At 31.6% G+C, this 22500-nt stretch overlaps 1 protein-coding gene across 1 annotated transcript in view; it reads left to right on the forward strand.

Annotated features, from left to right (window-relative positions):
* LOC137627787 (titin homolog) overlaps window positions 1-22500 on the forward strand; it is a 617410-nt gene that overhangs the window by 188115 nt on the left and 406795 nt on the right. Inside the window, 10 exon segments of the mRNA XM_068359142.1 lie at window positions 298-452; window positions 1333-1554; window positions 2230-2331; window positions 4324-4353; window positions 6551-6699; window positions 7967-8145; window positions 9109-9262; window positions 10224-10337; window positions 11558-11776; window positions 16438-16570. Coding sequence (XP_068215243.1) covers window positions 298-452; window positions 1333-1554; window positions 2230-2331; window positions 4324-4353; window positions 6551-6699; window positions 7967-8145; window positions 9109-9262; window positions 10224-10337; window positions 11558-11776; window positions 16438-16570 — 1457 coding nt within the window.

Raw genomic sequence — 22500 nt, forward strand, 5'->3', positions numbered from 1 at the left:
TGTCTACCATCTAGAGATCTTTATTTTCCGTCTTAAATTACTGTTTTAAAGTTCATACTCTTGTCTTTTGTCATCAAAGGCTGAGTTTTAGAAATATATCCGAAGTTTATAGATCAGCGAATGTTGATCGCTCTCTTATATTACATAACTTAAATAACTTATTTTTGTTGCTGCTAAAAGATACTATATTGCTAATGCCATTTCCAACTCATGAGCGTCCAATGAACCTCTAGAATGTTTTATATAGCAACAAGCCTTAATGCATTGTCCCTGATCCAAACGTGTTCTCCCTATCAGACGTCCCAGGCAAAGTGGGTACTCCAAAGGCTCATGACGTTGGAAAGAACTGGGTGTCTCTCCAATGGACCCGACCGGAGCACACTGGAGGCGTCATGGTGACGGCGTACAAGGTCGAGTCTTGGATCCTGGGAGAAGAAGCCAGATGGCAGGACGTAAGTTGTACCTTATTCTTTGGGAACTTGTACTTAACTAGTGCAAGAAACCCGTCAATAATGACGGTTAACTATCTAGATAGATATGCACACACGCATACACACAGATTCAACCCTTCCCACACCCTCCCCCTTTGTTAATTACAACCACTCTTAACATGGTATGACTATTCCCTCTACCCCTACTCGAGGGATGGGAAGAGACCGAATAGTGATAGCCTGACAATGTCACTGAGCGTGACAAGACATATATATATATATATATATATATATATATATATATATATATATATATATATATATATATGTGTGTGTGTGTGTGTGTGTGTGTATGTATATATATATATATATATATATATATATATATATATATATATATATATATATATATATGTATATATGTATTATATATATATATATATATATATATATATATATATATATATATATATATATATATATAATCAGATTCTTAGTAGATTAACGAGTACTTTAAAAGAAACTTTCTTAGTTGGTCTTTCACCTACAGTATTTACCATCTTGTTGAAAGTAAGCTACATATATAGATACATTGTATTGAATTATTATACATAGGGTCTTGAGCAATCATTATATTTTTTATAAGAATATATAAGCAATAAAATAACCCTAGCGACATTAACTGAATTTTTTTTTTCATCTATAATTAGTGTTTCAAACATTGATGCAATTTAATATAAAAATTCCATATTTTTTATTTATTGAACCTTTAGATCCGACTTCTTCAACCAGGATTATCAGTAGCATTGTTTCCTCATTGTCTTAAGATCTTTCTTTCACAGCTTAGATCAAACAACTCGCCGCTTTATTGTAATTTCATCTCCCTTCCTCCTCCTTCCAGCTTGGGGTGACTCCCATTTCCTCCTTCGACGTTTACCACCTGAAGCAAGACCGAGAGTACCTGTTCCGTGTAACCCCGAGGAACAAATACGGATGGGGCGAAGCCGTTATGACCCCAAGACCCATACGTATCGGACGAAAGATTGAGCACCCCAATTTCCCCCGTTGTCTGCCCCACCAGGTCAGGGCGATGCCCGGCGGATGCATATCGCTCGACGCTCAGGTGGGTGTTCGTGAAGTCTGTATTAATATGATAGATTTTATTCTTTCTGGTGATTTTTTTTTTTTTTATTTGTTTTTTGTAATGTAAGCTTAATTTTATTTTTGATGGTTTTCTCGTTTTTATGAAGAATTATTATATATTCAAGAAAAAAATATTTTCTTGGCTATTTTACAAATGTAAGATTAATTTACTTTTAGTGATTTTCTCGTGTGTTATGAGGAATTATTATATATTAAGAAAAATATTTGAAAGCGTTTTATATTTGCAAGGTACACTAATCATTTTTTTTTTTTCAATTACAAAAGCCACTAGTCAGGCAATCTAATAAACTTTCCTAGCATAAGTCCTAAATAAATTCTAAAAAAAAAAAAAAAAAAAGGAAGAATATTGTTGGTCTTAACCAAAATTATAGTGAAAGACCTTTAGCATCTTAAAGGACAAAAGATTTCAAGAGTCAGAAAAGTTAAAAACAGTTTGAAAAAACACAATGATCGTTCAGACTATTCATCCTTAAACAAATCACCATTTCACTATGCTGGTCACATTACCTAAAAAAAGGCATCTTGAAATTTATTCACGAAGATTTTATCTTTAGTCACATGCAGTTGTCATAACATCCAGACAAACATCGAAGCCAACCTTTTTAACATATCCAATCTTCTTTGCACATAACAGGTTACAGGTGAACCCATGCCTGAGATCAGATGGTACAAAGACGGCTCCTACATCGACATTGACAGATATCCAAGGTTCTCATCACATTGCTCTGAAGGATCGGTAAGTAATGTCTTCTAAGTTTCCTACTATTATATATTTCTTCGCTAAAATCGAAGATTTTGCGAAGGGTATGTATTCACCCCCGGTTGTCGGTAATATTTGTGATTAACTACACAAAAACTGCAGTACCGATTTTGACCAAACTTGGTAGTCCTGTTGGGTATAACCCAAGGATGAATCTAACATTTTGGATAAAGTACATCAAAGTACAATTACCCAGTTGTATTTTGAAAAATAATCGCAGTGTTGAGTAAACTGCAAATATTTTGTCAATTTATTTTTTGTTTGTGAACAACATTACGCAAAAACTATTGAGTCGATTTCAACGAAACTTGGTGGACACGTGGGGTACGACCCAAGGACAAATCTATTACATTTTGAAGAAAATACACCGAAGTACAGGTACGCAGTGGAGTTAAGAGAAAAATAAGACTGCTTGGCCTGGCGAAGGCATGCTATCTACTGAGTGCCCCTCTAGTTGTAAGATGCGCTCTCTATGGCTAAAATCTGTCACTTTAAAAAATCGTTACTGGGGGCGTTTTACATCCATTACTAGAAGTATTTTTTCTCTAGCTATTACCATAAGTGAACAAATAGAAGATCGAATGACCTTGTTATGTCAATGTTTCCATTCATTTGGCTTTCCTCATTTAGATTATAAGCGAACTAAAATATATAGTCTATAGCAGGGAAGTCCATGCAACTCACAATAACTGATTAGTAAAGACGGCAAAAGTTGGATTTGTTGTCGGAATATTTTCAAGAACCAATAGAAGCGTAAATTGACTTATGGCTGATTGAAGGAAGCGAAAAGGCATACCGAATTTGTTAAATGGTCCCATCGGATCCAGTTCGTGAAGAAGCTCAATTTTTGCTCAACTTTAGACAATGCCCTTTTGAGATTATCTCGGGTTACTAATGTACTGGGAAAGGTTGCGTTTAGCCAAGCATACAATAAACCGTGGTTATCTTCCCTCTCGTATTTTTTCGTATTGGATGATCATTAAGAACGATTAAGCGTATTTGGACGAATCATTTTGATTGATGAATTTTCCAATTATGGCGTCATTACGATTGTTTTGGTATATTTCAACAATACGTGAGATACCATTTATATTTCTGTCATACTTTACATTCGGTTATCTTTGTATCTTCTTTATCTTCGAGGGTTTATAGAAATTCACCTTGCTCTGTATAAATTAAAAAAAAAAATTACTTTTAAAAAATCTAATAACAGACCTAGCAAGCAATGATTATTTTGAACGGGTGCTTAATTTATTCCGTATATCATGTACTACGAAATGGTGAATCTTTTTTCCGAATAAAAGCAGCAATGAAAATGTGCAGAAATTATATTAGATTTCCCAACTAATTATTGGTAAAGTAACCGTTAAAATTCGTCATTTCATCATTTCAGAGCCTCTCGTACCTGAAATAGCCAGAGCTAATGTTTCCTCTTAATTATCATTCCTACTCATCTTTCAGGTTAAGCAGTGATTGTCAGATCTTCTCAAGGTTTAGGTTTTTTTTTTTTTTTTTGTCAAATACAGCTCAGTACTCCTATTGCTGTCCGTTGCTTTCTTCTATACATTTTACCCCTTATAAAAACCATCAAGCGTACACTTTACCATCAACATGTAAATAAATCATGCAGGGGCTATTATGTGAATAGTTGTACTCTATATAGTTTATTGTCTTTTGTTCACTGGGGTATATTGTATTTTCATAGAAGACAAATCTCAATTGTTTAAACATGAAATTAGTACTTTTATCCAGCCTTTGAACCTTTTCTCCCGTTTAGGTAAAGGTTTGTGTAATAAAGTCCCAGATATTTAAAAAGAAAACCTATAAGAAAAATCCAAAAATGGAAAATTGCAACTTATATCAATTTTATTCTTTTTAATGGATTTTACAGAATTATTTTTTTATTTTTTGTATTTTCCCTTTAATTAATGTCATTTTTTCCCTTCTTCACCACGTTGACTATGACAGATGCACCATATCTTTGGTTTTCTCTGCAAGGTAGTATATTTTATGGCATTGCCATACCCGAGTGAAGAGTGGAAATTTTTCAATTTTATGGCATGCAATCGCTTCCATTTATTTTTATCTTTATTCTTTAACTAACAGTTTTATGTATATGGCTTGAGCCTCTTAATGAGGCTCCTATTTTTTAACCTTTTGCTGATATTCGTTTTGGAATCTTATTTCTTTAGCATTTATTTTGTTGAATTTTATCTTTTTCGAAAATGTTTAGATTACGGGGAAATATAGTAGTCGGAAACGGGATTTATCAAGAGTTTTATAGACGTGAAAATAACGAATTAGATACATATAGCTTTCGTTATAATAGAATGTCTCTTTTGCCAGACGACCCAGGAGTGCTGACCCGAGTGTAAGTTACCCCACTATTATTTGTTAAGAAGGGTAATATCGTTCGATGCCCAAATTTAAGCATAGTAGTATTCTTCCTCCATTATTTTTTATTTACTGGACGTTTTTTTACGTATGACGTGATATTCTAATCCTTCAGGCATTTCAGTGTTTAGTCATGTAACGAGGAACACATTATATGCTTTTCTTGTTTCTGTATAGAATATTTTGAATCTGATATTTCAATGAAATCTTTTAGGGTAACTCAAGATTTTAAATAAATATCACACCTTTAGATTACAGTATATACGATATAGAAGAGACCATAATTGTTTATATACGGTTCCTATTAAATAAAATAAACAAGTGATTGAAAAAATTTAATACACTGGTTACTTAAGTTTTAATATTAACGTAAGCACCAACAGACCCTGTCAAAGGACGAAAAATAGGTTTTGGATGCCACGATAACTTGAATAGCGAGATGAATTAAATGACTGACTCTTGTTTAAGATATATATCGCCTTTTATTACATAAACAAATATAAAAGACCCAGTGAAAGCTACAGAAGAAGCGAAGTAATTTAGATGATCATGCCTTTGTGTTGCATTATTTTCCTTCCATCTTTGGTGCGAAATATTTAGTAGAAAAAGATGTGCGTGCCTATTGCATATGTCATATATACAATTTTATTCTGCTTTCTTTAATACTTTTCCTTTGCAGAGTTTAATTTCTTTCTATTTTTTCTTTCAGCATTGCATGGTATTATATCCCTATTTTCGAATTTATTAACTGTATGATCGTTTGATGTAGGTAACGTTACTAAGGAACTTCAGATTCTTTACTTTCGATCTTTCGTCTTGATTATTAAAAATCAGTTTATTTTCAACGATGCTTTTATTTTTCTTTCGAGTGGTTTTCTCTCTTTTGTTAACTTATATTTGCACAGTTTAATTTATAAATTATATTACTTTGGATGGGGGACCACTAAGAAAAGACAAACGCAGTAGACACACAAGTCACTTTCACATTCATGGAATTCTTTTTTTTTTTTTTTTTTGGGGGGGGGGGGGGGTAGGAATTGGAGGTGAAAACCTCACCACACCGATACTTGTCGGAAAATGGGGGGTTACACCGTTTCTCATCATCCCCAGTAAGATGGAAAAGGCATAGGGGGAAAAAACTTGAAATTGAAATGTTTAAACACCATGTGAATAACAGTTATTATTTTTCAATATAGAATCAGATTTGTTGCATTATTTAACGGTTATGTCTCTAAAGCTCTTAGTTTATGGAAAAGGGACTATCACTTCGATGCTCTCTCCGATAGAAAGACATTGAGCTTTATAAATTCAAAGTTTAAGAATGGAAGACGAGTTCGAAAAAGGTGTAAGTTTTGGAGAGAAATTTATTGTCAAGAAACTCTAACAATAGATTGAATACCATTGCCACAAATAGCAACCTTATTGGATATAAAATGGGTTTATTAGGATATCTTTATTTATAAGAATTTGTACTTTTACTTATTTCCAGATTTTCCCAATTATTTCTTAAGTGTGCACTAAAACTAAAACCATTATTAATCTCCATGAAAAATAAAGCACTTATATGTTAAAATTGATGAACCATGTTATAAAATTAAAATTTTTATTGTTGATAAAAACAAATAAATTTCTTATCTAATTAGAAATAAAGTAATTTCCCAACAGCCATACAACACTACATAATCTACAAAGGACGCTCTGACGAAATACCGTACACTGCACAGAAACGACTCCTCAGTATAACTTTTACTTCTCTTTAAAATGTCATTAGCATTAATCTCGCCCTGTATGGTCGCTGCAGGTATCCCTGAGGATTCAAGACCTCCAGTGGGAAGACGAAGGTAAATACGAACTGGAGGTGCTCAACCCAGGGGGACGCGTGACGTCATATACCCGGGTCAACACTACCAATGATTGCTCCATTTTAGAAGCTCAGGAAAGAATTAACAAGTACGTATTGTTTCCTATATGAATTTTTGCTTGTATATTTAGTTGAATGAATTGTAAAACATTTGTTGTTTTAGTTTCATGTGTTAATTAAATTACGCAGGGAGCACCGAGGCAGTAAATAGTGATCATCAATTAGTTACGAACCTTGGTGATACAATTAAGCTTTACGAATTGCAATGGTTATTTTAGCATGTAGCTATGCCATTGATAATCATATAATTTGTAACATAGTACCTTGTTTTCTTAATGTATGGCCATTGCTAAAATAAAAATCAATAAACTTAACTGGATTATCTGTCCATTAAAAAAAAAACAATTTGGTTGGGTTTGTGCACTCTAGCATTGCAGTATCAACTCTACCTTTAGATCTTGCAATACTAGTGCTCTTTTTTGCCGCGGTATGGTCACCCTAATGGCTTCCTGATGTCTCATGGAAAGTGCATATTTCAGTAGAAAGCCATTTTGTTTGTTTAATGAGTGCTGAGTATTTTAATTTTCTCCAAGAAGTTAATTATATATGCTGTTTGGATTTCGAGATCATGTAATTAACGTTGTTGAATGTAACCTGTATATGGAAATGGATTTTGACTTGCCACAACCTCCATGAAAGCATAAAGTAATTTACTTTATCATTAAATGGCTTAAGTAATATACCCCCCCCCCTTTTTTTTTTGGTCAGGCCTCTGAATGCATCATTTAATTTTTTATCTAATTTTTCATAATCTGTTAATTCTTTTTATCATGTATTTATTTTTTTTTATTAAATGTTTTTTTTTTTCACATAAAATAGCGAAATTGTGGTGCATTATAATTCTTCAGCTCTGGTTCCTTTGCAAAATTCAAAATCTTGTTTTCCTAATTTTACCATTATGTGAATGTTCATTTCATTTTACATACAACAACTTATTTCTTCCTCTGATTTATGACATTCTTTGTCTCTTCCCAATTCATGACATATTATTTCTTCCTGACTTCTGGCATCATCTATTTTTCCCTAATTTATGACCTCTTATTTCTTCCAAATTTCTGACGTCATCTATTTTTCCCTAATTTATGACCTCTTATATCTTCCAAATTTCTGACGTCATCTATTTTTCCCTAATTTATGACCTCTTATTTCTTCCATATTTCTGACGTCATCTATTTTTCCCTAATTTATGACCTCTTATTTCTTCCTGATTTCTGACATCATCTGTTTTTCCCTAATTTATGACCTCACAATTTCTTCCTGATGTGTAACATAACCTATTCCTCCTCCTTTTTTCAGCCATCTAATGGCACTCTCTCGGCTAGACACAGTGCCGGCCATGGCACCCCAGTTCACAATGAGGTTACGAGACAGACGCGTCCAGGTCGGTTTCCCAGTGAGGTTAACTTGCCAGATTGTGGGCGTGCCTAAGCCAACTGTCTCATGGTATAAGAATGGCGAAACTCTGATCATTGATGGTAAGACTGGCTAATTTTTAAGTCTTTTTTTTTTCTCTCTCTCTCTATATATACAACAAAAGATTTATGTGAGGGTTTTAAAGCTGGTTTTTCTATGTGTAAGTTATAGAAACAAACATGATTTAATTCAAAATATTCTATAATATGATTTTTTTAAAGATTTTTTTTTTGTTCAAAAGTGTATTTTCAAAAGCCAGAGTTATTTCTTATTTGAAAGTCCGAGTTTCTATCTATAACTTACATAACTTAGTTACGCACAGTATTTATGAAATTGCCAAATGTTTGAATATGATTAATGTAATGGAATAGCTTTTAGCTTCCTGTGGAAGACTGTTTTCAGAATCTAAATTACTTTCTGTATTTAACATAGTATTTGAACTTATTTTTGCTCTTAGATGCACTGAAAGGCTTCAGATGAAAATCTATACTAGTGCAATGATTAGAAATAATTATTCTATATACAGTACTCATTACTACATAACAATACTTTAAGATATTTTATTTTATATTCCGTTATAAGTATTAACACCTTTATTTAATTTTATTTGTGCTGGAGTTACCTTCTTCACTATCATCAGACTGTCACGCAACACCAAGATCTTTATTCTTAATAACTCATAATTTGTTTCAGTTGATCTCTTTAGAAATTCTTGTGATGTTTATCAATAATATTTCCTAACTCGCATCAACACCATATCGAGTTATTTTACTCTCCTCTCTACCACTAGAGTGCCACACATGACTGAGGTCTCTACCTTGAGTAATTCAGGGTTTTTATCAATTCCTTCATTTATAAATGATAAATCCGGATTAGCATTTATTTTCCATTACACGAGACTGATGTATATTCAAAGTAATTCGTAGTTTTTATCAATTCATTAATTTATAGATAATAACTCATGTTTATCGTCAGTTGTCCATATTAAGCAGTTTTGCTGACACAACGTCCCTCTCCACTTTCAGACTGCCACACGATATGGCAAGAGGACGGCCACTTCTACACTCTGGAGATTTCAAATTCTAGTCACGATGACGCCGCCATTTACTCCGCCTGCGCCTCCAACTCCTACGGTTCGGTTCTATGCAAGTGCAGACTCATTGTCGATTCTGGACTTAAGTAAGTAAAGATCGCATCTTCGAAAAATTTAATTAACCCTTTCACTGTTAGTGGTGAATTCAACACAACTTCTGATGTGGAAGAATCTTTCAAGACTATATAAAATCTAGCTTGTTAGTATTTAATGGAAAGAACTAATTAAAACCTTTCCAACTTTCCAATTAATATCCTCTACTTTAGTTTGCTGTCGTATCCATGTTGCTCTTTTTCTGTCTTGAAGTGTTATTCCCCTCAATATTCTTTTCAGTAGCTCCTTGAGTTGTAACTAGATAATGTTATAAGCTTTCAGCAAGGCTCCAAGTATCTTATGCATAAGTTAATACTGGCATGGTTACAAGGGGGGGGGGGGGGTGTTTGGATTTTAAACGATGCTTCCCGTTTTCAAATTTTAATTAAGTCCCCTTTGGCAGTGTAAGGGTTAATAGTTAAGCAAAGGGCTTTCTTCGCAGTAGATATTGGTTCACTGAAAGCTGCTACCATTAATTTATATCACAAATAAGATCCAGCCGTGATAAAATCGCTATCAGAGACCAATGACGTCATGTTTTAACAGACTTATCTTAACGTTTTGTAGCGTAACTAACAAAGAAATAAAGATTAAAAGAAAAGGAAAATTGCTTTATAGAGATGAATAAATTTTTTACATAGTACTTACGGTTACATAAACTCGTGACGCAATTTGAGGGTTAATGATTAATTTTGAAAACTTAGGGAAATTTAATTTTTTTATAAGATATAAATTTATATTTTTAGATTTTTACCTCAAAATTAATCTTTTATCCCTTATATTTACTGATTCTTTATTTTGTTTTTTAGCATTAATATGAATATTTTATATTCACGAATTTGATCGAGCCAACTCTATAAGACTCCAGCTAGTAAGTATTATTGGTTCAGTAAATCTCCTTTTAATAATAAATGAAGAGAAAAGGTTAATATATTTTTGCGATATTTCTTGCAGATCTTACATATCACCAATGTTCCTTCGTGAGTTAGAGGACCAAAGCGTTCGTGAGGGCGAAACCATCACTCTTCAGACAGTCATCGAGGCTTACCCAACCATAGGCATTGTGTGGTAAGTACCGAAGGCCAAGGTTTTAAGGGGTTGAAGAAGAAAGGTTTCCTGAAGGTAAATTGCTTGGTTATATTGTTATATGAAAGGTTATTGCTAAGAAATGGTTAGTGTTAATTTTATTTTGGGGGAGTTTGAAAAAGAAAGGTAACTTGAAGGTAAATTGCTTGGTTATATTGTTATATGAAAGGTTATTGCTAAGAAATGGTTAGTAGTGTTAATTTTAGGTTTATATTTTTTGGTTTCAATTAAAAATACATTGTTGACCATATGATGTTCAAACAAATTATGGATTTTATTTTTACATTTGGGTAAGACTGAAAGGCGACCTTTCGATTACAAAACAAAGGATAAAAGGTTGAAACAGAATTGGTTGGTGAATATTCGTTATATTGCATAAAATTATTCTTTTGAGAAATTGGATTTTGAGAAATTGGAATTATATGTCACGCGTAGTATATTTTATTGGATCATTTGGAGTAGAATACAGTGTACGGTATAAAATTGGTGAGGGATATATTTTTGACTATGAAAACAACTAAAGGTTTGATTTTCCTTAGGTGGAAAAATGAAATATTGTTTTACCCATAGGTATTCAAAGAAAAACTTTATTAAACCAATAAATGAAACAGTATTTTAAACCTCTTCTTACGTAGTCTATATTTCTGGTAGTATGTGCTGTTTTTATTTTGACTCGTCAAGCAATTAGATTGTAACTAAGTTACTCTTGCAGTAGATGATTATGCAATGTAGTGCATGCGCTAATGCCGACTATTCAGCATTTTTATTGCGTGTTCTTAGCTGACTCTTAGGTTTAATATATTTCTTCTTCTTTTTCTCTACCCTTTCCTCATTCTTTTCCCCTCCTACTTCCTTGTTCTTCTTCCTTCCATTTTCTTCCTGTTATTGCGTCTTCCGCGGAATAATTTTCTTATTTTCTCAATCTGTTCCACTTTCTTGTGACTTTTCTTTTGACACTTTTTATGTTTTGTTATTTCTTTATGTTTTCTATACATCTATACAATTATTTCTTGATTTGTTATGTTTTTTTCAACATTTACAAACGTTTGCCACTATACAAATTCTTTTTTATACTGTCATTTTTATCCCATTTTCTGCATATTTTGTTCGTCTCTCTCTCTCTCTCTCTCTCTCTCTCTCTCTCTCTCTCTCTCTCTCTATCCACCCAACCTCCCACTCCAAAATTTGAAATAAAAAAAAAGGCACCGAGACGGGCAGAGGATCCGCATCTCTCGGAAACATTCCTTCAGCCTCGACGCCGACGGCATCGCTTCCCTCGTCATCAGGAAGGCGGATTACACCGACGGGGGCCTCTATACCTGCACAGCATCCAATGAGATGGGCCACATTGAGTCCATCTGCAGGGTATCGGTTTCATGCACTGACTCTGACTTAGCTTCTGGAAAGAGAAAGATACCAAAGTAAGATTTTGATATTTTTTAATTTTTTGCTTATGAAGGGTTTTATTATTAATTCTTATTTGCCAATATACCCCATGAAAGTACTCTGGGTCATATTTGATTTTTTTTACTTGTATACTATCATACAATTATTCGGTTATTCATTCATGGGACAGGGAGACCCCAATTGCTCATAAAACAGCAATATGGTGAAGTTAATCATGTTAAAGTTAAATCTTGTCCATTATGTTTGCTTATTTTAACATTCTGAAAGCTGAGTACTGTAAAACAAGATAATTACTAAATCTCATAAGACTGGACAATATGAGTAATAAGTTTAATGTAGAATGAACAATCTAGTACTATAATAGATGTGATAAAACCACGATTTCGATTATACGAATATAATTCACAGAATTTAAAGGCATACAACAATATCCACACAGGAGAGGAAGTTAGATCATTTAAAAAAATGCTTTGAATTATACTTAAATTCTTGGAACTTGTGGTTTTGCTTTATAGAGAAATTTACTGTTCAAGAAAGAATTGGTGAGACAATAATGTGATTAGCATTGCTACTACCAAACAGATAGCTTTAGCTTCAGCATGCCAGTTATAAGTGACTGAATTTCTTTTCAAGATAAAACTGTAATTGTTATTGTGCTACTTACACTGTTTCGTTTTTATTTCTTTTCAGAATATGGTAGGTAAACATAGTGCTTGATGAAAGAGTTATTATTTTGAGCGATTCTTGGTACTCCATTCATTTATGTTTATTCCCTTTGCTTTGTTGCTATGTAATTTGTCTTTATGCTTGATGCAATATGTCAAAGGAGTCAGTGTCTTTGCTGTGCTTATTTTTGCATACATTGTTTATTTTCATTATGTGTGGTTCTATTTTTATTTTTCTCTTGCGTTTCCCAACCTTATTCTTATTTTTATTCACCTTTTGTGTCTTGCCTCCATTCCACTTCCTATTCTTGCTTTCTGTATGGCAAAGGCAAGCTGCTCTGTGCTTTTTCCGTAGTCATGCCTCAATTTTATGTTCTATTAAATGTTACCCTATTGTTAAAGTTTGTTAATGGGATTTCTAACCAATTTTGATTCCTGAATATCATTTTCAGTGTCGTTTTTGTGATTGACTCATAATTACGCAGGAAGGTAGACGATTATTTAAGAAATAATACAATTATCTTTTATTTATATATTCGCACCGTTTCGGTATACAGGGTGGTCCAAAAGTGGGTGGATAGTAAATTATTACATTTTTTTGAGATTACATATACATACAATTATATTCACTAACAATTATTGCATTGACAATCAAATTTCATTGTGAACAATGATACAAAGCACCTTAAATAACATATTTATAATGGATAAACTTGCCATAATACAACCAATACATAAACCTATTCCACATACTGTCCACCCTTATATTTATCTGGTTCGTCTTATTTCATTCTCTCACTCTTGTCTTCATGACGCGAATATGCGGTTACAATGAAACACAAGAATCAGTGGATTAGGCAAATGAGTAATCCTGCTTTATAATTTTGAAATCTTGTGTAGGAAGGTACAAGAATGAAAACCGAATTTCGTAAATTTAGATAAAAAGAGGGCTTTTATCTGCATTTAGTTTTTTAAGGTTATTTGTATTATTGTTGGTAGAAAAAATTACTTGAGTTAATTGTTAGTTGAATCACTGATGTCTTGTATTGAGATGGAGAGGAGTGAGAAAGAGGTTAATTTTATTTTTATCACAATAATAATTGAGAGAGAGAGAGAGAGAGAGAGAGAGAGAGAGAGAGAGAGAGAGAGAGGTTACTTAACTTTCGTTTATAGATGTTCATATCATTCATGGCGGTCTTGTGATTTTAAGGCAGATAGCTCAAACGTTAAAAATTTTAACACTTGCCTTTAATGCTCGTTGGTCCCATTTTCTTTAATAATTTAGAATGCTATTTTAGACATATTTAATATATTGAATACTGATCTCATCTGCTTAATTAGCAACAAAGTTGGCGCTTAACCGTGAGCAAGCTTTTGATGAACATTTGAATAGCCTCCGCTAGTATTTGATCAAGTGGACATTTTTAACGCCCTGACATTAAAATATTGAAGAGATAAATTTCTATACTCTTCCTTCTTTGTTATTAACATCCCCGCGTTTATTGGTTTGGCATTCTCATTAATCACGGAAATTATTTGAATAATAGATTTCCAATTTATGTAATGTAGTAAGCTATGCCAGGTTTTTTTTTTTTTTTTTTTTTTTTTTTTTTTTTTTTTTTTTTTTTTAATGAAACGCTAGAGACCACAGATAACCTTGTTCTTGAATGGGCACGAACATCCAATACTCTCCTTGAAAAGAGTATAAAGGACAGACATAAGGCTGGGTAATTGAATAACCCGACCCATCAGGAAACTTAATCTCGGGGTCATTATTGGCTAATCTGTAAACCAATGAGCAATCGGCCCGTTATCACAACACCAATCAGTGGAACCCCCTTGAGATCATGAAACTCAGTTCCCTGCATGGGATATTCAATTTTATATCATCACATCATAAGGGATAGTTTTGCGTTCCTTCGTTCCGGATTTTCTGAGGAGGGCCTGTACGCTACCATCAATGCTCTTACGAAATTAATTAATTTTGTTATTTTTCATCATCAAATCGTTCTTCCTTATTTTTCTGTGTTGATAATGAGTTCTTGTTTTCATTAATGAACTAACAATGTTTATATTTGATATAATTATCCCTGTTGCTGTTATATCAAAACCTCAGGTCGAATTTTCTGCACTTTGAAGCATTTAAGTGGTTTTAGAAATATATTGGACTGCTGTAATGAGGAATATTATTGCCTATGTTTTGATGTAGTTGTTATCAATTAGCAATTAAAAATATATAGAAAAAATATTCTCACTTTTTTTCTGGTTGAACATTTAAGGGTGTGGAAGCTTGTCTTTATGTGTTAAAAAATCGCGTGTTTTAGTTGAACTATTTAAAGTCAAAATATATATTTTTTTCTTTGTAAACAAATGCAATTTCTAATTTCAATTAAAAAGAAATCTGTATGGCTTCGATGAATTTGCATATCCATCGTGTAGTACTAAAATTTCAGTGGTGCAGTACTTTCCTACCTGTTCATGCATTTAGAAAAAAAAATTCAGAAGGGGGTTGGGTTGTATCATGAAGCTTTGAGGTAGAATCTGATAAAGTACTCGATCGATCAATTTAGAAAATAGTAAATATTCAATTTAGTTTTCGTATGGTTATAACCATTCGATCGATCGATCGATTTAGAAAATAGTCAATATTCAATTTAGTTTTTGTATGGTTAACAGATTTCTTTGCAAATGCCTTATTTTTCTAAGGCAGTACAGTACTATGATTTAGTTAGAAAATGAACTAGTATAGATACATGCATTAAGATAGAGGAAGAACTTCGAATTTGTGTTAATTTGAGACAATTAAATGCATTGCAAATTAACCATGGATTAACCAGGGATAAAAGACGATAATGATAACATAATTTCATGTCAGTGTTTGGCATCCGCTCCTTGAAGCATGATTATGTAAACAAACCCACGATGACGTCACGAGGCCCCTCAAATGGTGGTTGAAGGCCCCTTTGGGTATTGGTTCTCGGCGGCCTTTATTTGTGTGTGTTCCAAGGTGCTGTTTATTTGTTCAGCATCGGATTATGGCATTTATCGTTCGGGTATTATTGCTCTGTTTACAGAACTGAGAGGTTGATTCATATGAACTAACGGTGACGCAATATGTATCGTGTTAACTTGTAGTCAACGCTTTTTCTATAGTTTGCAGTTCGATGATTATCATTTTTTTTTTTTACATGGAGAGACCCAAACAACAAATTTAATGACGCTCGGAATTACAGAGTAAATGTTGAAGTTCCATTTTATTCGTGTTGATACTTTGATATACACATTTTCCATAGTATAACGTTCGTCTAATTGTGAAAATATAATTGAATTCCCTGAGGTTATGTGATTTTTCAAAATTGACCATAGGAATAACAAGTATCCCGGTGGAATTCGAAAGCATTTTAGTAATTTATGTGCCAATTTATAAAAGTAATATCGTATGATATCCAGTACACATTTCATTCTAGTGTCTAGGTTTCTACTTTTAGCACTTTACTACTACGAACACATGGCGTAGGGGGTAGAGTTGATGCAACATTATTTATTGACGACATACTTTTAAACTTTCTTTGAAATTATTCAAGAGATATTAACTATGTGTTGAAGCATGGCGAAATAAGTAAGAAAATTACAATATTAGCACTGCATTCATATTATTAAATAAGGTGTTATAAAGATTAGAGATACGGAAAGTATTTAAAGAAATTATAAATAAATCAAATGCTCAAATGTCATGTCATTAAAAATTATAATGAGTGATAAATTTGTTAATATTAAAGTAAGGTCATATTATAAAACTGAATAAGAAATACTTCCCAAAACATCAGCAAAGAGAAAAAGAATTTATTTCGAAAAGATGACAGAAGAAAATGAAAATGTCTTTTAATTATCAAATAATTCTCAAAATAAAAGAGGGTGATTAACATACAATAATAAGCAAAACAGATAAATGAATTGTAACCGTGCAATGAAATGCTGAAGAATAAAGAGATATCTTAAACCTTCTGCAGGTACAGCAACGAGCCCATATTCGTGCGTAAGCCAAGGGCCATTGACGCCGAAGAGGGTGACCTGGTGATCATCGAGTGTGAGGTGATGGGAGAGCCCAAACCCACAGTGACCTGGCTTCGCGACTGGCTTGAGGTAAGTCTCTCTCTCTCTCTCTCTCTCTCTCTCTCTCTCTCTCTCTTTTCCCTAAATTACCTGTTATTTTTCCTGAATATTTTCTTTGATTTTGCTATTATCTACAAAATTACCTGTTATTTTATTCAAAGTATATCCTTTTATTATAAAATTATCTACAAAATTATCTATTTTATTTTTTATTTTTTTTCTAACTTTGATATCTCTCTCTCTCTCTCTCTCTCTCTCTCTCTCTCTCTCTCTCTCTCTCCAAAATTATCATTATGCTTTAATGCTATATTTATGGTGAAGTAAATGTTTATTATTGTGCAATGAGGATGAAAATCGGAGTTAGAATTCAGGTAAGTAATTGTACCTGTGGCTTTGCCAAAGCCTATGTTATGTTCTCTAGTGTTTTTATTGTGTTTTGATGTTCTTTAAGTCAAAAATTTCTCGTTGATTTTCATTTGCATAAGCGATTAACTTTTTTCTATAGGGTTTGTATTTTTTTTCAGCTGTGGGTGAAATAATCTCGTTTTCTCTATTATACTAAAATGATAAAAACTTATTTTGAATGGGCGACTGTAAGTCGAATAACTCTATACAGTGTGTTCTCGATATATAGATTGCATTTGCTATATATATACACTATAATATATACATTATATATATATATATATAATATTTTATTTTTATATTATATTGCGTTATATATATATACATATATATATATATATATATATATATATATATATATATATATATATATATATATATATATATATATATATATATATATATATATATATATATATATATATATAACTATCTGAAAATAGTAAAGAAAACGTGGTAAGATTTTGAAAAATATGATTGAGATTTTGATATTATATTCTGACCATCATATTGTTAATAGGCGAATTATAAAAATCAAAAATTTATTGTAATGTTTCTTTATCAAACCGTGACAGATGGGAACAATCAACTTTTCGTTTTATTTTGAGTTTTTCGTATTCCCTGCCTCTTTCAGTTGAAATAAATTTGTTTAATTGACTTTAGTAATACTTTAAACTAGCTTTGAAATTTAGATGATTTAATCTGTCCATAAGATAAAGAGGTATTACATATTTAAGAAAAGTAGCTAAGATGAAATTAAGTGTTCCATTATCCCAGTACTTAATTACAGATGCATATTGTGTTTTATTTGTAACTGACTGATCTGCGGTTTATAAGCTTTAAAACTCTCTCTCTCTCTCTCTCTCTCTCTCTCTCTCTCTCTCTCTCTCATTTGATATTTGGGGTTTCAATAAGAACTAATTTTGCTTAAAACTCCCATGTCATCTATTATAAAAACAACAGCTATCAGAAATATTTTTAATCGAAACATACCTACGAGGCTAGACATTAGTATACTCAATGAGGACATTCCCTGCTTATAACTTCCATTTTAACGATAAACATATTCTAGAAGTGTTTATTTTTAGGAGGCATTGAATTAATAATAGCCGAGATGTTTATTCTAAAGTCTACATACAAGTTAAGAGCGTAATTACTTACGGGTAAAAACATTCCTTGGTCGTTACTTCCTTACTGATGGTAGAAATATCTATATTTTTAAAGAACTGTCATTTTCACACACACACACACACACACACACATATATATATATATATATATATGTATATACATATATTTTATTATAAATTAGCGTTTGTATATAGGAACATTAATAGTATATACAGGCGCCATTAATAGTATATATATATATATATATATATATATATTTATTTATATATATATATATATATATATATGAATATATATATATAAATATATATATATATATATATATATATATTTATATATAATGTAGTGTCCTCTTAACACTACACGGGACAAATGCCTACTGTAAGTAAAAAAGCCGCAGGAAACATGCACAATGAAGTACCAAGCGTCTAGTTCTTCCGTGTGTTACGTATACTGTACACTTCTTTTGGGTACCTTGAAGACGTGTACGTCATGTACGAAAGGGTTTGGTACCAGGTTTTTAATTATTCATATGTATATACCTACACAACTCTAGACCTTCTTTATTGGAGATAATAGAAGCAAGAATCGGTAGAATTATTTAATTTTTTCTTACAAAGTTAAATACCACCTTTTTTTTATGCTAACTTTCTTTCAAAAGTTAATCATTCCAAAAGTTACCAATTTCTAATTGAAGACCTAACTACAAGGTTAGAACCTATCTCCAGGTTAATGAATGGAATGAGAGAACAAAAATAATAAAGAGAACATATTTCATAATTTTTATACATATCATCATTGGTAATTAGTTTGGTCAATGGAAGGGTCATCGTCCTACCATTAGCTAGGGAAGAGTAATTAAGAAGGCCTGTAGGGAAGACTGAGAGGAAACCTGTTTGGAGAAATATTTACCTACGCCTTTTTATCTTTTGAAATTAGTTAGGTTTAAAAGGATTCTATTGTTTTAAATAAACTGCTAAATAATAATAGTTATGATTTATATTATCTATTCAAGGTCACTAGTCGTAGATATACAGTAGTTTATTATATTTTACGTCTTGGAGTATAGAACTTTCGGTAGTATTGTCTTTAGAAATATATAATTATATAGTAATATAAAAAAGATAACAATACGAATATATAAAGGTTATAAATAGCAATTTCCGTCCTGTAGTAACCGCACAGGTAAATTGATATGTCATGTTTAACATCACTAGTAGAGAACTCGATATCCTAGCAAGATTGAGACATGCACGGCGTTGGGTCATAGGGTTCAGACCGGATTTTTTTTTTTTTTTTTTTTTAGCTTATAGGTAAGATGGATGAAAGAAAAAGGACGAGAGTTAACTAACTATGGTATGGAATAGTTTAAAAAGAAGTATTATTAAGAGTAATGCAAATTGTGGTTTACCCACAATTATATATCTATAAAAGTACACTTTTCCCATTTGGATGAAGTTGCTATTTTTCTTATTTTGATCTTAATATTGAATTTTATGATTATGATTTTATAAAGTATTTACTTATCATATTCTACTGATTACGATTTCACAAGAACATTTCTTATTAGTATAATGACTGAAGTCCATTTCCATGACTATGTTGTTCTCCAGCATCTGTTATCTGTATTGTTTGTTCATAATTCAAATTTTGTTTTCCAGGATTTTACCTAATGTTGAAGTATTTTAATTCTTTGCAGAGTTGAATTTATTTGAGTTACAGTGGTCTAAAAAAATTTATTTTTATTTTATTTTTTGTTTTGTTTTCATGGGGATTTTTCACTACAAACTGTTCATTTAGATAAACGGTCTTGCTTTCCTTCTTTGGGATCTTATCTGAATGATCTTCATGTACGTTAACAAAGATTTCAGAGTTAGCGTTGATTGTTCCTTGTGGATTGAATTTAAACGTAGCCAATGTGTTACCCGTTCTACTATTCAATATTCAGTAATTCTCTATTTCTTTTTCGGTATCATATAGTCATTTGTTCATTTTAATACGATTTTGCTTCCATTAGAAAGGTAGTAAATACAAAATTTTCTTTATTTTGAGTAGCTTATCGTCTTATATTTTGTTTTCGACTTATGACTTGATTTCATAGTTTTGATGATGAGTTGGTGATGTACATGAAGATATTTTCCAAAGCATTACACACACATACACATTTATATATGTATATATATATATATATATATATATATATATATATATATATATATACTCATATATATATATATATATATATATATATATATATATATATATACTCATATATATATATATATATATATATTATATACATACACACACACATATATATATATATACATATATATATATATATATATGTGTGTGTGTGTGTGTGTGCGTGTGTGTGTTTCTGTGTAAGTACGCTAGTGTGTGCAGACCCAGTAAGTTCGTAACTGAGTCTGGTATTTCTTAGTCGTTACGACTGTAAATTAACTTTGAATGTATGTATTATTTTTATTTGTTATTTTTTTCGTCCTTTTCTTCCCCATTTGGTTTTTTCACTTACGAATCTTCTTCACGATAGAAATTCGCATGCCAATCAGATCTGATAATGATTAGTATTGATGATTAAAATAATAAATTATATGGGCTCGAACTGACGACTTAAGTAAAATGGTTCGATCTCTGTGTTTTGTAGAAATATATTTCCTTCACAAATATAACCGTGTTAAATATCAATTATTATCTAATGTTAATGCACTCACATAAAAAACCCTTTATCTTTGTAAAAAAAACAGCACCGTCCCATGTCTAGAGAAATAACCAAAGTGACTTCCCACCTAAAAACGTTATAAAAGAGAGAAAAGAACAACCTTGGCCGAACCGTTTGCAATAGCGATAGACGAGGTGTATCATCAAGAAAAATTGCATAGTAAAAACGAAATTTAATCTCGTGCGGTTAGTGGCTGAATATCATAGATCCTGGAAGCTATAGGTTTGCTATGATTCTATAATGCTGTTGTTATTCATTTATATATACAGTATATATATATATATATATATATGTATATACATACATATATATATATATATATATATGTATATAATATATATATATATATATATATATATATATGTATATATATATATATATATATATATATCCTTGGGTGCATCAAGTGTTATTATAAATATCATCATGATTATTTTTCTATTGATATCATACCTTACGTTCAGAAGCTTGCAAAATAACAATAAGTAAGAAAGTTACTCATTCTTTTTTTCAAAAGTTGAAAGGGAGAAAGTAAATCGAATCGTCAGTTATACTCGGTGGAAAGGACATTGGGCTGATAAACATATATTATTCGTCTGGATATATATATATATATATATATGTATGTATATATATATATATATATATATATATATATGTATGTATATATATATATATATATATATATATATGCGTATGTATGTTATGTAATATATATAGATAATATATATATGTATATATATATATATATATATATATATATGTGTGTGTGTGTGTGTGTGTGCGCGTGTGTGTGTATGTACGTGTGTTCATGTTTGTAAGTATATATAGATAGATATATATCATGTGTGTATATGGGTAAATGGGTGATAAGGCTAATGTAAGTACGTTTACAGAAGTCGCGGCTTTCACGAAGGATTACGACTCTCGGAATGACGCAAAAATAATTTTCATAGTCAATTTACGCGGAAAGATTGCCTCTCTACAAAGTAGCTTTAGACAGATGATGTTTGAAATCTTCTGATTGAATTGACATCATCAGTACGTGATCTCTCTCTCTCCCAATAGCAACATCTGTCGATTAAGCTGTCAGTCAAACTGACGTCAATGTTTCTGAGCTATGTAATCCTCCTTTATCTTACATTTTTTATTATTTTTTTACCGCCTAAAATCTGTTTTGTTATATTCTTTATATGGTTGCAATCGTTTTATTTTTTGGTCTGTCAGTTTAATTCTCAAATGTTTAGTAGTCTTAATATTTGGAATCCTTTCAATTCAACTCTGATTATGATATATTGGTGTAAAAAATACGTCATTAGTATCCCTTCGGAATTTTATTGCACATTCTACGAGAGAGAGAGAGAGAGAGAGAGAGAGAGAGAGAGAGAGAGGTTACCTCACCAAAAAATTTTAGTATCTACCTATTTGTGAATAAAGCGGATTCTCTATTACATTATATTAGAATTAAAATTAACGAACTCATAGAAATTTTAATTTGCATGATTTCGGTAATCTATTCAGATAGTTCGGAGACTATTAAATAACCTGAATGGTAATGTGACTGAGTATGACGAATTTTCATTTTGACCAATTACTTATAGCTGTTGTTATGTTTTTTCATAATTGCCTTTCCATTTAGGTATTATTATTATTTTTCAATCACAGTGGTGGTTTATAGTGT

Source organism: Palaemon carinicauda, chromosome 35 (genome assembly GCF_036898095.1).
Source record: "Palaemon carinicauda isolate YSFRI2023 chromosome 35, ASM3689809v2, whole genome shotgun sequence".
NCBI classification, from domain to species: Eukaryota; Metazoa; Arthropoda; class Malacostraca; order Decapoda; family Palaemonidae; genus Palaemon; species Palaemon carinicauda.